The 22707-nt window shown below is 39.5% G+C and overlaps 1 protein-coding gene across 1 annotated transcript in view; it reads right to left on the bottom strand.

The window, feature by feature from the left end:
• Positions 1 to 1375: 1375 nt before the first annotated feature.
• The window catches only part of PGM5 (phosphoglucomutase 5), a 73569-nt gene continuing 52237 nt past the window's right edge, over positions 1376 to 22707 (bottom strand). Inside the window, exons 8-11 of the mRNA XM_074165765.1 lie at positions 20173 to 20308; positions 19014 to 19197; positions 12924 to 13058; positions 1376 to 3889 (exon numbers count right to left, since the gene is read on the bottom strand). Coding sequence (XP_074021866.1) covers positions 3800 to 3889; positions 12924 to 13058; positions 19014 to 19197; positions 20173 to 20308 — 545 coding nt within the window. The 3' untranslated portion in view covers positions 1376 to 3799. The remainder of the gene's footprint in view (positions 3890 to 12923; positions 13059 to 19013; positions 19198 to 20172; positions 20309 to 22707) is intronic.

The following is a 22707-nucleotide window of genomic DNA, read 5'->3' as shown; positions in this document are numbered from 1 at the left end:
TTTTCTTTTTGTTACTGTGGGAGTGGCCAAGCACTTGGAACAGTTTGCCCAGAGAGGTTTTGGAGTCTCCACCATTGAAGATAATCAAAATCCAACCAGACATGGTCTTGGGTAACCTCCTCCACCTGACCCTGCTCTGAGCCAGGGGATGGACTAGGTGATTCTAGTCCTGATGGACCTGGTCCCTGCTAACCACAAGGATTCTATGATCCTGTGGTTCAGGTACCACTGCCTTCCAAATTGTCTCTGAACACAATGGGCTTCTCATCCTGCCACTAACTCTCTTACAGAAGGGGACTTCTCCCAAGGGAAAACATAATAACCATTTAGCTGTGCTGACAGGTGAATTTGCTGTTATTTTGACTTAGCTCAAACCATTTGATGCTGAAGAGTAGATGCTTGAAGCCTGTGTGGTAAAAAGCCCCAACCATGCTCTCCAATGAGACTAGGCCAAACATTTTGTTGCTTCTAGTCACATTGGCACTACTCTTCTCCCATTTTCAGTAATTCAGTCTCAGGCATTGTTTTTGTAAACTGCTAAAGTAAGTTTCATCAGAGTCACCAATTCATACTGCTCCAAATTTGCCCTTATTTCTCCTAGTATAGACTACTATTTATCTTAGATCATGGGAGCAGTTACTACAGTACACTATCATTAAACAGATGAGATTATAGACAGTTTTGATACTGAACATTATTAAATCATTCTTAGACTACGCTCCCTTCCCAACTTTAATTTCTTTTTCTCTCTTTCCCTCTCTCAAATCCATTGTTGTGCTACTAGGATTCTTCTACCACATCTCTCTTTCCAGCTGAATCCAGCACTTTGTCCTCTCCTAATCCTCTCTACCACCTGCTGCTTCTTTCTCTGTTCCTAGCACCCATCCAAACCCTCTGCTAACGTATCTTGAAATTGCTCTTTCTCTCACTGGTCTCTGAATTCTTCTTTCTCCGTTTCCTCCAGTGTGCTTGGGAGTATGTCTTTGTATTGCTGGGTTCAGAAAAATCTGAGGATTTGGGAAACAGAATTACTGTCCCAGTAAATGTTAGTGCAATCACATCTGAACAACATGGGAATCTTGCAATTTCCAGACTTGATAACGCTGCTAGTCCAACTATAGCCACAGAAGGGTCTGGGTCTCTGTCACAGCACCTAGACACTGTGATAAGACAAACAGTATTAATAATAGTTTTCCCTCTGCTAGATATACGGCCTGTTTTTAGAAGCCTCACATCTTTGTGTAAGTTCATATATGTTGCTCTTTCCCAAGCATTCATCTCTCTTGTTAAAAAAGACCTCAGGAAATGGAGCACACTTTATGAGATTATGGCTACAGTCCTTCCCCAAACACATCAGATATAAAGATATACACTGCGCTTCAGCCTTAGAAAGTTTTATTCATCTTCTTGCAGAGATAAGCAATTAATTGGAAAATACAAGTTGTTATATTTTATCAACATCAGCAGTCATCATAAAAAAGGGATGGTGAATGGATTTGAGGTTAGGCTAGTTCTGGAAGACTGCTGTTTGACAGCTATTCAAAACCACACACAAACAGCCCTTTTCTCCATTTCAGTGTAGAGGCCCAACTACTGTTTCTGAAGCACAGGAGGAAGTCAGTACTGAGATTTTAAAATATATTCTTTGTTCACTGCCTTCATGAAAGCAGACTACCATCTACTAAAGCTAATGGTCTAGTGACTTTCTGATAAAACCACAAGTATGTTTCTTCACAAGTCCTGATTTGTTCCTCATGAGTCTTCCCACCACACCTGGAAATACACTTGGCTTCAGTACATCTTGCTTTTCAAAGTGCAAGTCCCAGAAGCCTGGCAAATGAGATCCTTGGAACTAGCTAGTTCGCCACGTGATCAAAAATTATTTCATTGACAGAGAACGGGTAAGAGATTTTAGAAGTTCTTGAACTGCCATTCAAAACGGTCTTTCACGCAACCCAGTAATTTGAACTAAGTGTCATAATCCAGAGTATGTCTATGCTTGACCATGTGTGTGATCCACTAGTTAGAAGCTTACTATCCTGCACCTTGAGGAATTTGATCTGTAACGAAAGATTAGATAAACAAAGTTTCTGTAAAGATGAATATTCATACATTCAAAAATAGATACCCAAACTGTGTGAGAATGCCACGGTCGTCTCAAAAGTCTTTATAAAAGAACTAAAGCCTTAAAATCTCCTTTGGTTTATGGGAATACTTAACGCTAAGGTAGAAGACTATGTGAGAACATTATTACCTCATTTGTTTAGAGTCAATTAAGTAGATAATGTAATTTTATTAAAGGCAGTTTTATTAGGATGCTTGAAAGTGCAGTGTGTCTTGTCAACAATTACATATTAAGACAGAAATACAGCATTACTCTTTATTGTGTACTAAGTGCCAATGAAGATTTTTGACAGAAGTGTTGAAAGAAATCAAAACAATTTCCTTTGCTGCAATATTATATAAATTGCACTAAAATTTGACAACCACAATGAATTGAAATACACTGCAAAGAGGCAAGTTGCACAAAGCCACCTTGACACATGATACAAGTGACCACACTGTTCCCAAGGAAGCAAAGCTTTCAAACAAGTCACATGCATAAAGTGTTTGTGTTCTTCTTCAGAGTACAGTATTGTAGCTAGAACTGCAGTATCATTTCACAAGCAGAAATATGCTGATGTCCATATCCCCAATATCCTTCTCAGATCTATGCCGGGACGTCTTCTCTCCCTTTGCACTCCCCAAATTTTCATTCTATAATCTACTGTTACAAAGAATCTAACAGAAACTGCATCCAGATGGTGAATCAGACAAGTATTTCTATTTCATTGATTAGTGTTTGTTTTCGTTTCCTCTTCACTACACACTTCACTTACCACTTTGCGGTAAGTGAAGCATGAGTATTCCAAAGACTTAAGAAACTTCCATGATAACACCTCCATGAAAAATTGCTGAACTTGCAATGATTACCTTTCAAACACAGTAAGCACCAGTATTACCTGCTGACATGAGGAATATATCAAAAGACACCCAGATTCCACACCCGACATACTGCTGGAAGGACACAATCAGCTTCTATAGCACAAATGCCTCCCTTTGGAGGAAAAATCCACAAAGAATCAAAAAAATCAGGAAAATCTAAAGGCACAAGTCACATTGATACGGTTTAAAAGCAGGGGTAAAAAAAAAATTATGGGATAACCCCTTCTTTGGGAGCATGTGCAAGTGTGTATACAACACTGCTGCCAGCGTGCATTTGTGAGCAACTGGAGAGACTTGAGGAGTGGTGTCAAGTGAGGAAATACACCTTCTGCAAAGCTTAGTATAGAGCCCTTATGCCTCAGACATGTTCTGTGTATGTCCTCATAAACCAATAAGAAGTTGACATGGATCCCAAACAATATCCACCAAGCACGTCTTTGCTTTGCAACGCCTCCCCTTCTCTCCCTGACTGAAATTTTCCCAACCTCTATCACAGCATCCAAAAATAAGCAGTTCTCCTTTTCTGCCACATTGCTGACAACATTTGAAGACTAAGGCCTCTTTCTTCGGTTATATTGTTATCTGAAATTAAGATATTGCAGGTAAAACAGAGAAGTCAATACACTGTTGTATTTGGAGATCAACGCAAATGAATATGCTCAAAATTATATTGAATTTTTCTTCCCACCCTACCTCTATCCCCAAGAAAACTTTTAAAATTATACAAGGCACAAATGGCTAATATGTTTCAGCAAGGTCCTATCTCTTCCTTGCTGTTCCTCTTTTGGCCCTGGTTTAACAATCTTCCGTGGCTTCAGGTGATGACAGTGGGTCCCTTTCGCCCTGTCCTCTCATGAATCTGAGATATTTTCAGCGCGATTGCTATAAGAGGACTCAGCACAGCCTAAAGAGGAAGAAATACATTGAATTACACAAAGCAGAAATATCAACAGACATCTAGTATTTATAAATCCCCCTTTTAACTGCAGTATTATATAGTAGTAAATCATTTAATAAAAATAAACACTGACACAGTTCCAGTGTCTACATTGTCATACTTGATATAATGAAGTATCAGGCTGAGCATATGTTTTGTGTAATCTTACACTGAGTATGCCTGAGCTATGCAGAAAAAAGATACCAGTAAATACACTATACTGACAATGTCTCTACATAAAAGGAATTGTGGAGTTTTTGTGAAATCTGCTGTACAAAACAACCTAGAAATCACAAAAGTATAATTATTTCTATTCTGATGACTGGAAGCCATGCAGATGAGATTTTCTTCTGATGTATACTTAATCTATGAAGCTCAGGGTCAGAAAGTACTATAAAAATTACCTTAACAGAAATCACAAAAGTGTGTTTTGAGTAATTGTATTAAATAGGACAAATTCCAACAGAAGCAGCATGAACTCTCAAGTTTCAGGCTACAGACTTTACTGAATGGCCATATGTATGAAACTGCCCAGATGGGTGAGTGCAGATAACAACTATGATAGTACCATATGAAAATCAAGTAATTTATAACTTTTCAAATGGCAACTGAATCTTCTCTCATTTAATTAAATGATATGCAAAGATAAACTGGCAAACCTGAGTTTTGTGTGAAAACCTTCTGTTCGGAGAATCATTTCTTTGATTACCAAACCGGTAAGGTAATTTTCTGACCCTCAGAGACTCCCCCCTGCCACCTCTTTCAATAAACCACATTCTAGCTTTAAACTTATCAGGTTTAAAAAGCAAATCAAATCAAATCAAACAAGACAGTAATTCTGGAGAGCTTAAATTTACAGGTATCTTTTTAATATGCTTAACATAACCAACACTTTGAATCTGTTTCAGCCACCTAAAAGGTTCTGACAGTATGGGCTGTTTGCTTTATTTATACAAATGGTCAGAGGGTTAAATCAAAAGAGTGAGGAGAAAAACTAATTGTGCAAACAGAGTCATGGAGTAACACCATGAATGCCATTGATGTCAAGTGAGTTTGTGATCAAACTTAGTTATGCACAACTGTGAGCAGTCTGACATGTTACTGTTCAAAAAGCTCCATATTTGTAGATATCTATCTACTGAATAATCATTGAAGCAGAATACAAGTCCATTAAAGTCAAACATGCTTAGAGGAGATTAATATGCGGAGCACAAATTCACATCTCTGGGCAAATACTGCAAAAGTAAATATTAAAATGTGCCAATTTATAAGGTCTGGACCATATCATTCCTTCCTTCCAGCACCATGGATTAAGGAGAACTGAAAGAAGACCAAAGCATCTGAAGTCCCTCTGGCACTCCCCTAGAGAAATCTCTTCCCTATTTAATCTAAAAATCTAAAACAATCAACCCTACCAACCAGCTTTACTTGACCTTGCTTTCTTAAGCAACAAACGCACTCTGAAGAATAAAACCAAACCCAAACAAAGCTCTATACAATACTTTGAACAAAACACAAAATCAAACGAGTTTATGTGATATCCATTTACATAAACAATTTAGCTGCTGCTCTCTTGCCAAGCGATTCCAATTACTACTTAATATTCTCCTTGTTACTATCACACCTCTCAACAGAGAAGGTCCTATTTTAGTTCTGTCCTTTCACACTTCAATTTAAGTACACTTTCTTCCTTCTGCAGATGTAAAAAACCCAGAAGAGCATTCTCTTCAGAATGGCAAAAACAGAGCAGGATAACGAGGAACTAGAGCTGTATTTGCCTTTTAAAAACTCCTTTATCTCTGCAATGAATAGTTTATATTTCAGTCACAAAACATAAATCTTAGGCAGCAATCATTTACAGTTAGTATGAGTCTAGAAAAACTTCTATATCTTAAAGAGAACTTGATTTAAAAATATTTTTCAAATAGTTCTTTCTACTTAAGAAATTGTAAAACTTTACTATTGACATGTCAACTCAAAACGGCAACTGCAATCTCTCTGTACCTTAACACTGAATTTATCTCCTTTAACTGTTTGGGAGATACGGCATGTTATCCTTTAGATAAAATTTAAGAACTGGAAACTAACAGAACTGACATATCAGAATATTGCTTTAGTAATATACCTCCAAAAAAGAAACTTGTAGGAATGACTATTCATACCAGGAAATACATCTAACAAGCAGATATCTAACATAAGGCAAATAAAGATCAAAAGCCCTTTGCTTGGGAATTATCTGTACCACAGTGTAAGAGCTGTATCTTTCCTGTTTGACTCATGTAGCCTTTTTTCTGCCTGTGACCCTGCAAGAAAATTCCGTAGAACTGCCCTTCTTCTAATCAAGTTCTCAGGTAAGATTTGTCCCATGATACATCCAGCTTATCAAAGGCTCAGGCGGGCCAAAATGTACATGCTTGCAGGTTAAAAGCTCAGCATGTGCCTGGAGTTTGGCTTTAGAAAACATTTTTCTCAGAATGGGTGGACAAAGGGCACCTATATGCCAAGAAACACCTTGTGTAAACCTACATTTTAATCTTGTTAGGAAAACCAAATGTAGGTGAGTTTTACACAGTCTAGGCATAGACATTTTCCATAGGTCTCAAATTCACTTTTCCCAGGCCAAGCTAAGTCTCAAAACCAAGTTGCCCCATCAGTCTCATCAGTCAAAAGAATTCTCCAGAATTTATCTGGGAAAAATAAAGCAAAAAAAAGAGCTCAGAGAGTGGCAATACCCTCAAATAGGATCCAAACATTTCAATGAACACCAGGTAACTACAACTCTGTTTTAGAGTTCTCAAACTTTTGCTCAGTCTTCTCTTACCATACTGATCTGCATTTTGCATTCAGCATCATGTCCACCAGTGTTATTTTGGGCTTTCTCAGCTTTACATACACCCAAGTGAATGTACAGTGTGGAACACTAGGAACACAGGGACAATTATTTATATATATGTCAGTATTTGTAAAACATTAGACACTGAACCATTTGCTCCTTGAGACTGGGAGCACAGAGAGATGTAATGTAAGGCTACCCAAATTAGCCAGTCATTAAAAAAATGTCCAACTGGGGACAAAGATCCAGCACCAATCATCTAAAACTTGTGTGTTACATAGGCATTTAGGCACCTGAATTACTAATAATCAAAATGACACGTCAGACAGTAATTATTTCAGAACAAACATTCAAACCTTGCTACAGATTTCTAAGCAGAGCCAGCATAGTACTACATGTTCCAGAAGAATTCACTTCCCTAGAACAATTGTTAATGCCTCAAAATTAGAGAGAGATAAACAAGTGGGTTAGTACAGCATGAAGTCATCAAAGAAGGGCTATAGCCCTTCTTTGGAGCTCTGTAAACATAGATAATGTGTCAAGTGTTTTCCATCTCTGCATCTTCCCTCTCTAAGAACTTCTATCAAACCCCAAATTCTATCTCCTCAGCTGTCTATCAGATTTAGAATCAATTAGTTTTCCAGTTCATAAAGGTAGCTTTTAGAAAAACATGCTTGCAGAATGCTTTGAAGTCACCAAAAGCTGTAATTGCTAGGTGGCGTTATTATTATTGTATAAATAATGATAAGCCTTCAAGTTTCAGGCATGAGCTCCAAATCCTTTCTTCTTCTGATTCTTAAAATCATTCTCATTCCTTCTATTGTTATCATTTAAACATTGCACCACCACTACACTATAAATTACATTATTTTAAATGCTTACATTGAATTTTTTTAATATACTTTGCACAGAGAATGATGGTCATTTTTTCTTTATTGCTCCTGATTTTCCATTCTGTTGATACTAGCTTATAGGAAGAACTGAACTACTCAAAGAAAAAAAGTAGCTGTTCCTTATCTCCCAGGCATGAAGCTGTTTCTGACAACTTCCTTCAATGGATTGTTCAACAGCCAGAAGCCACTGCTATTCACATTTATCTATGACCTCGGACTTCTAATTATTGGCATATTTTACTATTTTCTCTTGGACTCCTGTTGTTGATCATGCAGTTGTCTATGCTTATTTTATTCTAGGTGGAAGGTATTACTAATTAATTGTATGAAAGACGCTACTAAAATAAGATTTGGGTGACCCTTACATTCATTAATAGCTACTGTTTGGCCTGCATATAAATTGGAACAAAAGGTCCTCACGAGCCTTGCTTCTGTCTGGTTACAGGAATGCTCTTATGGAAGGTGTAATGTCTCTGACGGAAAATACACACTTAAAGGCAGTAAGGGATGAAATTCAGCTCTTCCTGTAAAACTCATGAAGAGTTACACAGAAGTGAAGCACAGCAAAGCACGAGGAGGACTTCGCTCGAGCACCACTCACATGAGTGGCTCCATGGGGCAAAATATAAAAGGCACAGCTTTGAGCAGCCCCAAAAGTGTTTCAGAGTTTGTCAGGCTTTCTGTTTGGTATCAAATCAAAGTAGGGCCTAGAGCTAGCACTCTCATGGTAGTTGAACCTGGATGATATATTGAGCATTGTTACAGATCTTTGTCCAAATTTTATTCTGGACAAGATTCATCATAGAACAGCCCAGGTTGGAAGGTACCTCTAAAGATCGTCTGGTCCAACCTTTTGTTATGGTCATCCACAGCAGTACAGCACCTCTAATGTGAATGATTAATTCCATCCACCTCAAGTGAACAGGTTCTTTTAAAAACAAATGTACTCGTACATGCGTCTTTACAGTATGTCTCAGTAATCAATTAACACGGAAAGTGCCACAATGTCATACTGGTGTTTCAGGACAATATGCATGTTTCAGCACACATATTGGAAGGTCTGGTTTAGATTTCTGCTCATCTGTGGAATATTCACCATCAGCAGTTGCACTATCAAAGAGAACAGAAGCAAACTAGAAAAACTTGAAAGCTGCTGAAAAGTTGCCTGATTAATTTTGGAAAAAGCTTTGTCTGAAAGAAAGAGCCAAAAGAAAAAAAAAAAAAAAGATGCTGATGTGAGGCAAACTCAGGCTAATTACCATAATGATACCAAAAAATGGCACTGTAACTTCCAATATAAATGAGCTGTCTATCAAAACAGAGAGATTTCATTTCTTGTGAAAAAGAGCCAAAAGGATGTCTCAAGGTAATTGTGCCCTTTGTTTCAGGTACTGCCTGGAATTGTCACCAGGAAAAAACATGGAGCAATGCAAAGCATTCATCTTCCACTTCTCTATGTAAACCATGAAAAGAAGGTACAGGAAGAAGGTGGTCCAATAACACAGAAGCAACCAAGTATTTACTTAAGCAGCCAATCATCAAATAATTTTGACTTGGTTTATGATATAAAAAGTATGGAAGAGAGTTTTTCCTGATCAGCTCTTCTAGGCAGAGTGCAATGATACAGAAGCTACATGTAGTCATCTTCCCAATTACAAAGATCAACTATACTTAGAGAAAAATAAGCTTTAATCCCAAATGAAACCATTTCCTTAAATACTATATATAAGGTACATACTTTACATACTTCTTTACATCACTGCTCTTTGAATAACTAGTCACTTATAAATATGTTGACTATGCCCCTGTTACTGAAAGTAAATAGGAAACAAAGTACTTAAAACTTCAAATCTGTCATAGTTGTTCTAGATGTAAACGTGTCAGAATGAATCTCAAATCAAACTAAACAATAAAGGAACTACAGTATCAGGAAAACTATGCTGCCCCTCCCTAGCAATGCTATTTTCTGAAAAGGGGATTTGCTATTCACACTCTTCCACATATTTCACTGAAGATTATCAGATGTTCTCCTGAGAAATTTTTAATTACTATTGTACTAACATGAGGATCAACTGAAATCAAATTATGTACTCCCTTGAAATCCACCATCTGCCTGCAGGACACAATCTATGACCTTGCAGTTTCGAATGCCCTCATGTTGTTGGCAATGTATCCCGCCAGGGCAAGGTAAGAGGAGCAGTAGGAACTGTGCAATACCATACAATGAGAAAACAGAGAAAGAATTTATTGAGTTACTCTAGATGAAACTGCAATTTGTCGCAGATTCTGCACACATGGCAAGAGTCGAGAAGGTTTTTTACAGTACTATGTAATTCCCGAAGCAGTCTGGATGTTAACATGTCTGTCTGCATTGCATGAACGCGGGAAAGTCCCTGCTACAAGTTTCAAGGCAATGACATTTCTACCCCTGGGATTATCTGTTCACTACTAAATATCCTTGATAAGCAGCCAAAAGTGTAACAATCAGACAGGCTCTGATACACGTATAGAAAAAAAAATTTCCAGCCTTTTTTCTGTCCCTAGGAATAACAGACCCCTTTGGTGTCCAGAATAAAAGACCAGACTCCAAAAGCCCTGAAGCCTACTGGCCCTGCCCAGTCTCCCCTGAGAACTGCCCCTGGCAACCTGCCCGTGGGCTCACATGGTCCATTTCAGCCTGCCCCATGGGTGTCAGTCCCTGCTGGAGCCATGCTGTAGGGTCGCTTGCCTCCAGACTCATCTCTGGCTCTGCTGCATGGGTGGAACTCGGACCTGTGCTAGAGGTAGCTTCTCTCCCTGAAGGACCCCCTGGATGTACATCGTAGCTTGTCTCCTGGGTGGAGACACATGCTGTTGCCTTGTCGGTCTCTGGTCCCATCTCCTGCTGCTCCAGAGGGACCCTGAACCTGACCCACCACTTCCCTTCTCTGGGATGGACAATGGACCTTGTTACCAGAGCCTTGCTCTGCCTGCTCTACTTGCCTGCTGTGGGAATGTCCCCTGGACACCAAGGGCACTATCTGTGCTGTAGCTGCTCTGGGTGCTTGGCTCCTATCACTTTGTGCAGCAGCCCCATTCTTGGTGCTCCCTGGACACAGTCTGTGTTGCCGGTGAGGTCACTAGACCTTGCAGTGGACTTTATGTACCTTTCTCAAGCAAACCCATGCAGAACAGAGATGAAACATAACAGAAGGGCTGCACATTCCTTATTTTCTGAGAATGGCCTCTGCGCTCTCAATCTAGTCTCTTCACAAGTGGAAAATGCACCGAGAACATTTGCTATTTTCCACTTATTTGAAAAAACATGTTAAATACTTGGCATTGATTGCAGGTTACTTTAGGAGGCACACAATCTTAAAGTCTTCCAGCACGTCACTTATCTCATATTGCATATCTGGTAACAAGTAAAGTAGGACAATCTCTTAATGCAAAAAGGATTCAATTTTAACAGGCATGCTCTCATTTGTAATTAGTCAAAAGTTTAGCTAGATGAATGCTGCAAGTATATCCTCTGTTGTCTTCTAGTATTTTTTTGTTGGGATTCATTAGACAGGAAACACGGTCAGATCATACTTTTTGTGTCACAAGGTTACTCTAAGTCCACTGCAAAGCTCTAAAATGAACTCTTAGTCTACCTCTTACCATGACTTATTTTCATTTTATCTACGCCTTGCCTACACAGCATAAAGAACCATATTTAAAATGGTCAGCATAATTGGGACTGATAAATAATTTGTGCTGTAACAAAATTTGACACAGCTGTGGTGCGGTGACCTTGGGCTGGCCACCAGGTGCCCACCAAGCCCCTCTATCACTCCCCCTCCCATTCTTCACTGACCTTGATGTCTGCATAGTTGTTTCTCCCACATATTCTCACTCCTCCCTCCCTGCTGCTGTGTTTCTGTGTTTCTTACCCCTCCTAAATATCTTATCACAGAGGGGCTACCAACATCACTGATTGGCTCAGCTTTGGCCAGCGGTAGGTCCATCTAGGACCCAACTGGAAACGGCTCTGTTCAACACAGGAGCAGCTTCTGGTGTCTTCTCACAGAATTCATCCCTGCAGCCCCCTGCCACTACCAAAACCTTGCCACATAAACCCAATGCAGTAGCAAGTGCAAATGGGGTTGCAGTAATGTTCTTCCTTGGTCAAAATATATTTACGGCCCTGCTAGGTGGCTAAATTTGGGAGCACAGAAAAACAATAAAATTGCTAAAAAATGGTCCTTTATTCTGTTGGAGGCTTAACACTATACATATTCCATTCAAGGAGTAACTAAGGATGCAAACTGTTACTTTAAGAAAAAATCAAATAAAATGAATAGATCATATCTGCAGGAATGGACTCTGCAATATTTCCGGAAAAAATGAAGCACTTTTCATGACTGATAGACAATTGTTTAACAGCATAAGAAGAAACTTGCTCAGTTTATGGTGGGAATCTGGTAAAAAACCAAAGTCAAACATTTACCTAGGGTTCAAATGCATTTAACAGCATTTATGTTTCAGGAAATTTGTATTCGCATTCCAGTCATGAATACACAACTACATGGGACTTCAAACTACAGGGTTTTGATTTACTACAAACCAAATGCTTATCCTCTCTTCCACAAAACATCCTTAGTCCTCTCTTGTTGCATATCACAGCGTAAAGGTGTTATATTGGGAAAAAACAGAGAGTTCAAAATGTGATTTACATTATGAATTGTTTTAGGCATGTGCTGAACTATACTGCAACTTGCTCTCAACCTTCACTCTTCTTAGGGAAGAGTCTGGTTATGATATAATTCTCAGACAGCTGCAAGTTCTTCCCTTACAAGGAATCCCTACATTATTTACACTCTGGCATCCATATTTCCTAACTGTACTCTCATCGTGAGGAATCCCTGGGATGCCATAACTAAGTGTTCCTCAGATAACCTGGGTTTTTTTATTGTTCTATAACTCAGATTACAACACCTACAAAAAAAAATGAGTGAAAAATAAATTAGCGTGTCTTCTCTTAACAGAATAAAAGTCACTGCCCAGCATTTATGACCAGGCAATCTCAACTCTTGACATTCCTGTTGTGTTAGACACTGCATAAACATGTATTAAACTGTTGGTCCTGCTTCAAAATGTGTACAGCCACATGATTAGGGAAATAATCCACAAATACAGTAAACAGGGGTCAAAGTGCTGAGTGTTCCTTCTGATTAAAAATGAAAGCCTGTAGCTATTTTTATTGCAGAGGAAGTGAATTACTTATCAACTTTTTACAATGTTTTTGCATTACCTGTGGTTCCTTGTTGTGTTGGCTAGGATCCTTTTCATAACTCTCTGCATAGATCCGGAGAGTAGCTCTCACATGGCTAGAAGCACTCATTCTAAAGATAAGCCTGGATGCATCTGAAAAAATAATTCGCAGCCCCTATGGGAAAAAGAGGAGCAGCATATATGTAAGGTGGCAATATATTTACAAATCACAATTCACTGCTTTAAAATAAAAAATGAAATTAAGACCCATTTGAGTGCAATTATTCTTTCACTGAAACTTTGGACAACTCTTTTATTACTCTTTTTTCCTTCTCTAAAGACTAGAAATTACCATGTGTATTCCCTCCCACTCCTCCGAACAGGGATCCTCTTACAGCTGTTTTTATTTTCTTTAGCTGATTTGTTCTGCTCTGTGTGGCAGAGCACAAAATCAATTGCCTGAGAAATAGTTTTAAGATCAGCAAGGATCAGTGGCCTAAGAAATAGCTACAGGAATAAAAAAGAAGTTGTCAGTAGTGAATACAAAAGACAGGATCGGTTGCTACTCCTTATAGACCGTGCATCAGTATCTGATTACAAGGTTTCCAACAGGAGTCTGTAGTACAACTCAGAATCATAGAGTGGTTAGAGTTGGAAAGGACCTTAAAGATCATCGAGTTCCAACTCCTCTGCCATGGGCAGGGACACCTCCCACTAGACCAGGTTGCTCAAAGCCCCATGCAGCTGGTCTTGAATGCTTCCAGGGATGGGGCATCCACAACTTCCCTGTGCAACCTGTTCACCTGTCTCACCACCCTCACAGTAAAGAATTTTTTCCTAATATCTAATCTAAGTCTCCCCTCTTTCAGTCTAAAATTGTACCCCCTGTCCTATCACTGCACTCCCTGATAGTCCCTCCCCATTTCTCCAGTAGGCCCCCTTTAGGTACTAGAAGGCTGATATAAGCTCTCCCTGGAGCCTTCTCTTCTCCAGGGTGAACAACCCGAACTCTCTCAGACTGTATTCATAGGAGAGGTGCTCCCACCCTCTGAACATCTTCATGGCCCTTCTCTGGACTTGCTCCAAAAGGTCCATGTGCTTCCTGTGCTGAGGACTCCAGAGCTGGAAGCAGTACTCCAGGTGGGGTCTCACTAAAGCAGAATAGAGGGGTAGAATCACCTCCCTTGACCTGCTGGTCACACTTCTTTTGATGCAGCCCAGGATGCGGTTGGCTTTCTGGGCTGCAAGCGCACATTGCCAGCTCATGCTGAGCTTCTTGTCTACCAACAGCCCCAAGTCCTTCTCCTCAATCCATTCTCCGCCCAAACTGTATTTGTGCATGGGATTGTCCCAACCCAAGTGCAGGACCTTGCACTTGGCCTTGTTAAACTTCATGCAGTTTGCACAGGCCCACCTCTCAAGCCTGTCCAGGTCCCTCTAGATGGCATCCCTTTCCTCCAGCATGCCAACCACGCCACACAGCTTGATTGGCAATCTTGCTGAGGGTGCACTCAATCCCACTGTCAATGTTGCTGACAAAGACGTTAAACAGCACCGGTCCCAATACCAAACCCTGAGGAACACCACTAGTCACTGTTCAGCACTTGGACATCAAGCTGTTGACCGAAACTCTTTGAGTGCTGCCATCTAGTCAGTTCCTTATCCACCAAGTGGTCTATCCATCAAATCCATGTCTCTCCAATTTAGAGACAGGGATGTCATGTGGAATAGTGTCAAATGCTTTGCACAAGTCCAGGCAGATGACATCAGTTGCCCTTACCCAGTCCACCAACACTGAAACGTCATCGTAGAAGGCCATCAATTTGTCAGGCATGACTTTGCCCTTAGTGAAGCCGTGCTGGCTGTCACCACTAACTCCTTATTTTCCACGTGCCTTAACTTTCCATTTCCCTTAACTTGCAAAAGTTAACTTAAGCTGTTAAATTAATTTAAAGTACACTAATTAATGTCCATTAACTGTCTGTAGAATAAAAAGGATTTATTATTTTATTTAACTGTGAATTTGCTCTTTGGTCCCATCTTCCCCTCTTTTTTTCTTCCCTCCTCTCTCCTTCCATACTGTATATATGAACACATTCTTCTACCAACCACAGACTTGGATCCACAGTCAACAGTCTTTCTGGAAGGTCATTAAGGCCAAAGGACTAAATTTCACAGTTAAATAGTTGTAGTGTTTCAATACTCTACCAATTCTGCACTAACACGCAGTCTAGTTCCCTTTCTGGAATGGTACCCTTAGGCTAAGCGCCACCTTTGTTATGCCACTGAACTTTATTTCCCCTTTTAGTGCTGCTGTTGGCAAATGCCTAGTGGATAAACTGAGATCCTTGCTACTTCTGTTTAAAAATGAGAGAAGATAATTAAGCGAGAAGCATTTTACTCTTCCAGTTTTATCAGCAGCTTGAGAAGACACTGATGTTAGCAACACAGTGCTCCAATATGCTAAAGTCTAAGTAGAAACCTTTGTTTCCTCAGGCATGTTTGTATATGTAAGACTAGGATTCCTGCCATACAGCTGAAAATAGTCTGTAAAAGGGAATTACAGAGAAACAGTGGCCGTACTCCTTAAAAACAATCCTAAGTGCCAGGGAGAAATCATATGCTATGGCTTTTAGAGCTAGACTGTCAAAGTCAACCTTCAAATCACGGTATTTGCACTTGGAGATTTAGTGTAAATCATTTTTCAGAGAGCCTAGCAGCAAAAAATCTGACTTTTGATTGCCCCTTGGAAACAGTGATGTAAGCACTAACAAAGAATTTAACTCATGAAGGCCACACAAATTAACGAGAGCTATTAAATTTTTATATTCCTCATTGTTTTCTGGAAATTATACCTAAAAGCTGTGAGTTACAAAGATTCGTTAAAGCCAAAAACCCCAGCCAAAAACACTGTTACCAAATAAATATAAAACAGCATTGCCTGGAGAATAACCTGCAACTCTGCATCTCTTGTAAAGACAAAACCAAACTGGTTTTCCCCACTTGTTACAGAATACAGTCTAACACATAAAAGTTTCCTTTTTGACGTTTTTGAGCTTTTGTGGTCAGCAACGTCAAAGCAAGCTGGTGAAATTGCAAGCAGCCTACTTACTGTTTGTTATGACGGTCTTTTTTCACCTGACATAAACTCCATTAATTTAAAGCCACATATTTGCTATTTACTATATAGGGAATGTCAGCTCCATGAAATATAACATTTTATTAAAGAGAGGAAAAAAGAAGAGTAACACACTGAAAAGCCCAGCGAACAGAATAACTTCCAGTTTAAATAAAATAGGACACACTATTTGTCACAAGAATAATGTTTTCTTATGGGAACAGATTATTTTTTTCTTGGAGGAAGCAGATGAAAAGGTTCAGTACACTCCCACACTGAACATCTGCAGATATTTATTTTAGGCAAATTGGGCCTGCTAATGGATATTAATGAGCTGTGTGGAAACGCTGAAATAAAATTATGTTCCATGGTTAACCCACTGACTTTGAAGATGATATGATTAAGATGGAGCTTCACAGGGATTTCCTTCTTTTACATTACAATCCAGCTAAACAGCCTACCGATGTATTAGTATCTATGAAGCACTCAGAAACTAAGCCTATTACATATTGTACTATGTAGCTTGGTTTCCAGTGGTTTGGGTTTTTTCCAGTTAACAATTTCATAATTAAATAAATAAAAATAAATTAGCATGAACAAGACTGAGGAGCAAACAGACCAAAATACCTCAGGATTTCAGAAAAACATTGTTAAAGAGCAGGGAGTAATACCAATAGAAACTCTAGCCTAGCAGCAACATACTAGACATAGGAAATGCACATAAATTAGGAGCATGTGAAATGGCTATACTTTTACTTCAAAATACTGAGATTATCACAATTTTTATTTGCTCTTCTATTGACCTTTGAGTGTCCCACAGGCATAGCAGGCCACACTCACTACTGTGATGAGAAATACCTTATTGCTGATACACAACTGAAATATCATTCTGAACAGAGAAGAATTTTTGCCTTATCTCTGGAGAGTTAGTCATAGTAACTTTTTTCCAGCTTTTCCAGTGCCTGGCTCCTGACCCTTGCTCAAACTGAAATACAAAAAAACTAAGACAACAAGCGGAATCCTTTGCATCCCAAATCTAACACAGGAGCAAGAACACATTAACAAACTTCTAATAACAAAGCTCCAGAGTTTTATTCTGTGAATCTCAGAATGTAAGAACCCTTCATTAAAGAGCTCAAAGTTAACCATTAAAATGGGCAACCTGTAGTTCTCGTCCTTCTAATTCAAATTTCACACAAAAATGCAGCTGGTCCCGTTTCTGCCTTGCAACTGTTACGTGCTCATGTGCACAAAAGCTAGCACAATAGGACTTTAAAAATGAAAACAGTCTGCAAGAACAGCAGAACGTTTCATTTAATTTCATGCCTTATTATTGCACTGTGATAAACAATATTCATGAGTTTCAACAGTCAGAACGAATTAGAAGCCACAGTCGGGGCATGCTGTTGGCTGCCTATTTTGTTGTTGCTGTCTTTGTTTTCTGAACCTGCTGTTTATTAACACTGATGAATTATCATGCAGCCAACTTCTCATTTATGAGACAGTGCAATTACATTGAATATAAATCTCTCCCCTTCCTACTGGGGAACAAAACTTTGAACAGCTTCCTGAAAATCTAGCTGGAAAACCTGCATGAAGCTCATGACAGTCAGAAAGGGACATCTGTATTTACATGAAGAGCAAGCTACCTGAGGAAAATGGCAGCAGTGGACTGTTGTTTCATTTGCACGGATCAATGTCCTCTCTTATTTCACTGTGCTCAGAGAATCCCACTGAGGCTGCAGACACACAGAGCCAGGAACGTGTCCTTGCCAAAAGACAAGCTGGTTGAACTGTGCTCTCAATAAATACATGCTTCTCCCTATGAAAAGACACGCTTTCAGGTTTTATGGGCTCACTTTCAGACTCCATCTGAAAACAGGCCAAGTCATGTTTCTCTATTTGTGTTACATGGTGATGTGATTAGTAATTGTAATCCAATTTAGGACAAGGGCTTTGGATGAAAATTAAGGGGATGAACAGTGCACTGAAAATTCGCAAGGAGTTTTTTAAAAGTACAAGGGCCACAAGTCTGCTGTGCCTGTACTTTTCCAGTGGACTTGGATATGACAATATCCTCATATCTTGTTTCAGCAGTAATATGCACAAAGAGAGTAGCTTGGTGGCAGGTGGGCTGCTTGTATTATCTGGATGCAACGATGAATGGAAACTATAAAGACTGAGCATAATGGCATGACAGTAGTTTTAATGGCGTGTAGTATCATTTGTTAGGGTCTAGTCAGGTCAAGTAATTTACAAACCAGAGAAACTAGGACAATAAAAATAAAAAGCATAAAATCAAAACACATTTTAATATGAGTCATGGCACATATTCAAGATGTTTGAATATGCATTTATACCTGGCAAAAGTACGTGGTTAGTTTTGAGCACACTGAATTTAAAAACACTGAAGGCACAGTTTGAACTACAGTTCTTGATAGCTAAGGAATCTCATTATGGACACAGCCCAGAAGGAACACAGAACAGGTCATTTGGGCTAGAGAAGTCAAATGTGCCCACATATGGTACAATCCACTAAAGTCTTCTGCATGCTATTGGCTACAACAGATAATGTGCCTTAATTATGCAAATCCCGTGGGTCAGCAAGAGCAAGAACATTTTAAATTTTTTTTGTAATGTATAGCAAATGGAGATTTCAGATAGAGAACAGAAAAAGGAAAGACTGTCTTTCTACATGACACTTTTGAATTGTTCAGGAAAGGGAACCCTCCCTATACATGCATTGCTGTCAACAGGGACTCCATCCCCTCCTACATTCTCTGTGACACTTCTGCCTCCAGTTATGCAAAGCAAGTGCAAGCGAAACCAGAGGTGGATTATCTTATCCAGACCGAACTTATCTTAAGTAGGAAATGCGGCATCTATCAGAGCAAAGAAAACACCATCCTATAAATAAACGGAGAGGCTTGCCAGCTGACTGTTAAAAACAACACTGCTAGAGACAATATGACAGTTGCAAAACCTTGCTACTCCATCACTACAGAGCCATACCTGTCTTTTGGTCACAGTGCCATCCACAGGATCTATGTACTCAAAGCTGTCTGTTCTTTCCACACTGTAGATATTGTTACCCACAGCAAACTGCTGATGGCTGAACGATTTGTCAGTGATCAAAGCTTCCAGGTCTCTCATTATGAAATATGCTGTTCTGGGTTCCAGTGCTTCATAATCAAACCTTGCACATATATTAAAAAAAAAAAAAAAAAGTAGAACCAAGAAGTAAGTCCCCTACACCTGAGAAAAGAGTTCTGCTGTCACAGAACTCAATATACTCACAATTAGCAATTTAGTTCTTATTTCAAAAATCAAAGTTCGATTTGACTGCAAATCAAACCAGCACAGGTATGCAAGTTCTGTGCAATTTGACTATTACGTGTGTGCACTACAGTTATACACTGGCCACCTGACTCTGAGTCAACAGAAATCATTTAGAAAACGCAGTTTCTAAAGCAGCATAGAAAACATCAGTGCACAGCTATCTTTTCCAAATTAAGGACACAATCAGTGCAGTGCTCAACAGCCAAGGGAAATAAGAGAAAACTTTGCTACAAGTTTTGAGGCACCGCTGTGTGCAAAAGGCCTTACATATATGTGAACTCCTCTGGATTAAGTCTATTCTGAGAGAAAAAGACAAGCGGAAGCTAAGATGTAAATGACAGTTAGAATTCACCCTTTTGAGACCTTAATAAAAATAAGTAAATGTTCGGATCTTTGGAGGAGTTCTCCTGAATTAGAAATAGGCATAGTTCCAGGTCTCACCAAAAGCAGAAGTTCTCTTCTAACACAGAAGCACATACAGAAACAAATACAGGAGTAAATCTTGCTAAGATTTTGATTTTGCTGTGCCTACAGATTCCACAAGTAAATAATTCAAATCTTTCTGCCATTCTACATCTGAAAATTCAATTACTCATATACTAGAAGTGACATATACATGCTGCTCCTTCAGTAAGTAAATAACTTCTGCTGCCACTTACTCATCGGAAAAAACCTGCCTACAGAAGAGTGGCAATGTGTGGAAAATTTTCATTCTGTGGACACAGCAAAGGCACACCTAAATTCAGCTAAGCACAGCTAAACAAGCCACACTTGTAGCAGAATTGTCCTATGAACTGCATAACTTCCTGCACCCTTTCCTTATTTTTCTCACCTGCAGTAGTAGTGCCGGCCAAATTTTGTCCAGTGATCCCTGACGATCTCCTCCACGCTCTGCTTTCGAGCTGCTAGGATTGAAAGCCAAACTAGCACAGCCCATAGTCCATCTTTCTCTCGAAGGTGATCAGACCCTAGAGAGACATATGTAAAGCACATTATTTGGTATCACCGCAACTCAGAAAACAAGGTAAAGAGGCTGGGAAAATATCTCATTTAACTTTGTGTGTCACATAACAGTAATCAACCATACTAACCCCAGCAACTCTGATACCTTCCAGACGGACAACCAGAACTGATGTTTAAAATGTGATTTATTTATATGTGACAAAGTCTGTATTCCTAAGGTTAAATAAAAATATGTACAAGTACTCGAACAGAAATGGTAGTAGTGGGAAAACATTTTTAGTCATGTTCCTGCTATTGGCATAAAGGGTGTTTTCACACCTCTGGTACTGTTTCCCAGAACTGGGCTAGATAGGCAAACCCCTGGCCATGAACCAGAATGTTCTGAGTTATGCGAGTCAAGTTCAACAGCATCTCCTTATCTCTGCAGATGTTCATCTGTCAAGCTGCAGAGAAAGAATTTTCCCATACCATGAAAAAATGAAGATTTCCAGAATGTTTATGACCTCCCATCAGGACAAAAAACAAGAACCTGAAGAAATGTTTCTGGAAAAAAAACCCAAAACAGAGAATAGCACTTCATCCCCTTTCTGTATTTTTCCATACCCCTCAGTGGTAAAGATGTTTGGAGGGTTTGGATGTAAATCCCTTCCTAGGTTTATATTTATGAAGACAGAAATTGATCCAACAACGGAGACTAAACAATTTTGGAATACCCCACAGGATTTAGCACATACTCTCAGATAAGGGAGGCACAAGTTCAAGTCTATTATCTGAATTCAAAAGAGCACAGACTTGATCTTGCACTTTCCTAATCCAAAGCCAAAATGCCAACTTCGAGTAATAGACTGCTCTGCGACGGACATCTAACTTATCATAACCAGAAACATTTCTATGAAGCTAAGCTCTGCCTGTTAAAACTGGAATGCATCAATCAGCAAAAAGTGTCAATATAATCAGTATTTTCTAACAAAAGACTGTTTCATGGGAAGGTTCTTGGTCAGCAAGTGCCCTCTCCTTTTGGATAATTTAGAAGTTGTTTTTATGGCAGTATGTATCTAACCCAGATTACCAACAAAACCCAAGGAGGCATGAGAATTAACACAAAGTAAGATCCGAGATACCTAACACTCAGCAGATGCTGATGATGACTACAAAGCTAACAAACTCAAGAAACTCGAAGAGACATCAAAGATGTGGCTGTTGCTCTGGCTTAATAATACTAGATTTGGTTGCAGTTTGTTAGCTGCAACCTTGTCATTTTCTGTCTAGTCACACATTACTGAAACCCTGAGTACAAAGCAAGTGCAGTAAAAAAACAAGTTTTGTTTCCTCCGTGAATTACCTACCAATCAGGGAGGCAACCAGTAGAACTATCTGTGCCCTTAGAAGATATTAGCAAAATCCTCCAGAGAGGAATCTAAATACAAAGTCTTAGATTGAAAATCTGTTTTATGAAATACCCTCCTTCCTCACACAAAAAAAATCCTCTGGCAGTAAGACTGCTTTGCAGTGCTGTGGCTTTACATAACAGCCTGAAAGGTCTACAGAGTCATCTGTCAAAACAGCTGTGGTTTGGTACTGGCAGAGGACGTGATTCCCACAATATAAACTGATGCACTGAAGCTGTTAATCCTGTGAAAAACTGTCAACAGAAAATTAAAGACATATAAAGAAAATAGCAAGACATGCAGAGAGGCACTGTGATTCCTAGAGTTCAGTCTTGGTGTCCATCTTCCAGGCACTGCTGCCGCCTTGGACTTGTAGACCTTCTGCTTGGGAGAGAGTAGCAGCCACTGCATCAGTTGCTACTCATACATACCGGCCAGGAGCTGATCGTCCTGGGCCTGCTGCAGCTCTGCCTGCCACTTATACTTCTTGTGTTATGTTCAAGCCTGGGGGTGTAGACCTCCAACAACCTGAATCTAACACTAAGCAAGTCATCTACCACAGAGTTAACAAAATGCCAATTACTATTTCAGCACAATATCTGAATTATATAGGAATGATGACTGCAGACTTATGAAGAGGAAAAAGATTTACGTGAAGATTAGGTCTGTGTCTATGAGCTAGGTAATGCAGAAAACAAGGACATAAAATACTGTAGATGGATTTAAGAGCTGAGAGAGACAGTAATGTTCCTTTGCATTTGCAAAGTAGCTGACATGATAGTAATAATACCTACTTTCTGACACTTTTTATCTGCCTTGATCTGTAATCTGCAAGCTCTCTGCAACAAGGGGAGTCTCCTACTGCAGTGCCCAGAGCTATGTGCTGGTCCTCCAGGAGCTGCTGTAGAAAGAGCAGCAGCTGTGTTCCCCGCTCCAGAGCCCAGGTGCTGCCAAAGCATGGAGCACAGACTAATCAGAAAGAGAAAGGGCAGCGTTATTTATGAGCTCTCAGGTAG

Source organism: Numenius arquata, chromosome Z (genome assembly GCF_964106895.1).
Source record: "Numenius arquata chromosome Z, bNumArq3.hap1.1, whole genome shotgun sequence".
In the NCBI taxonomy this organism is placed as follows: Eukaryota; Metazoa; Chordata; class Aves; order Charadriiformes; family Scolopacidae; genus Numenius; species Numenius arquata.
This window is presented reverse-complemented; position numbering and strand designations above follow the sequence as displayed.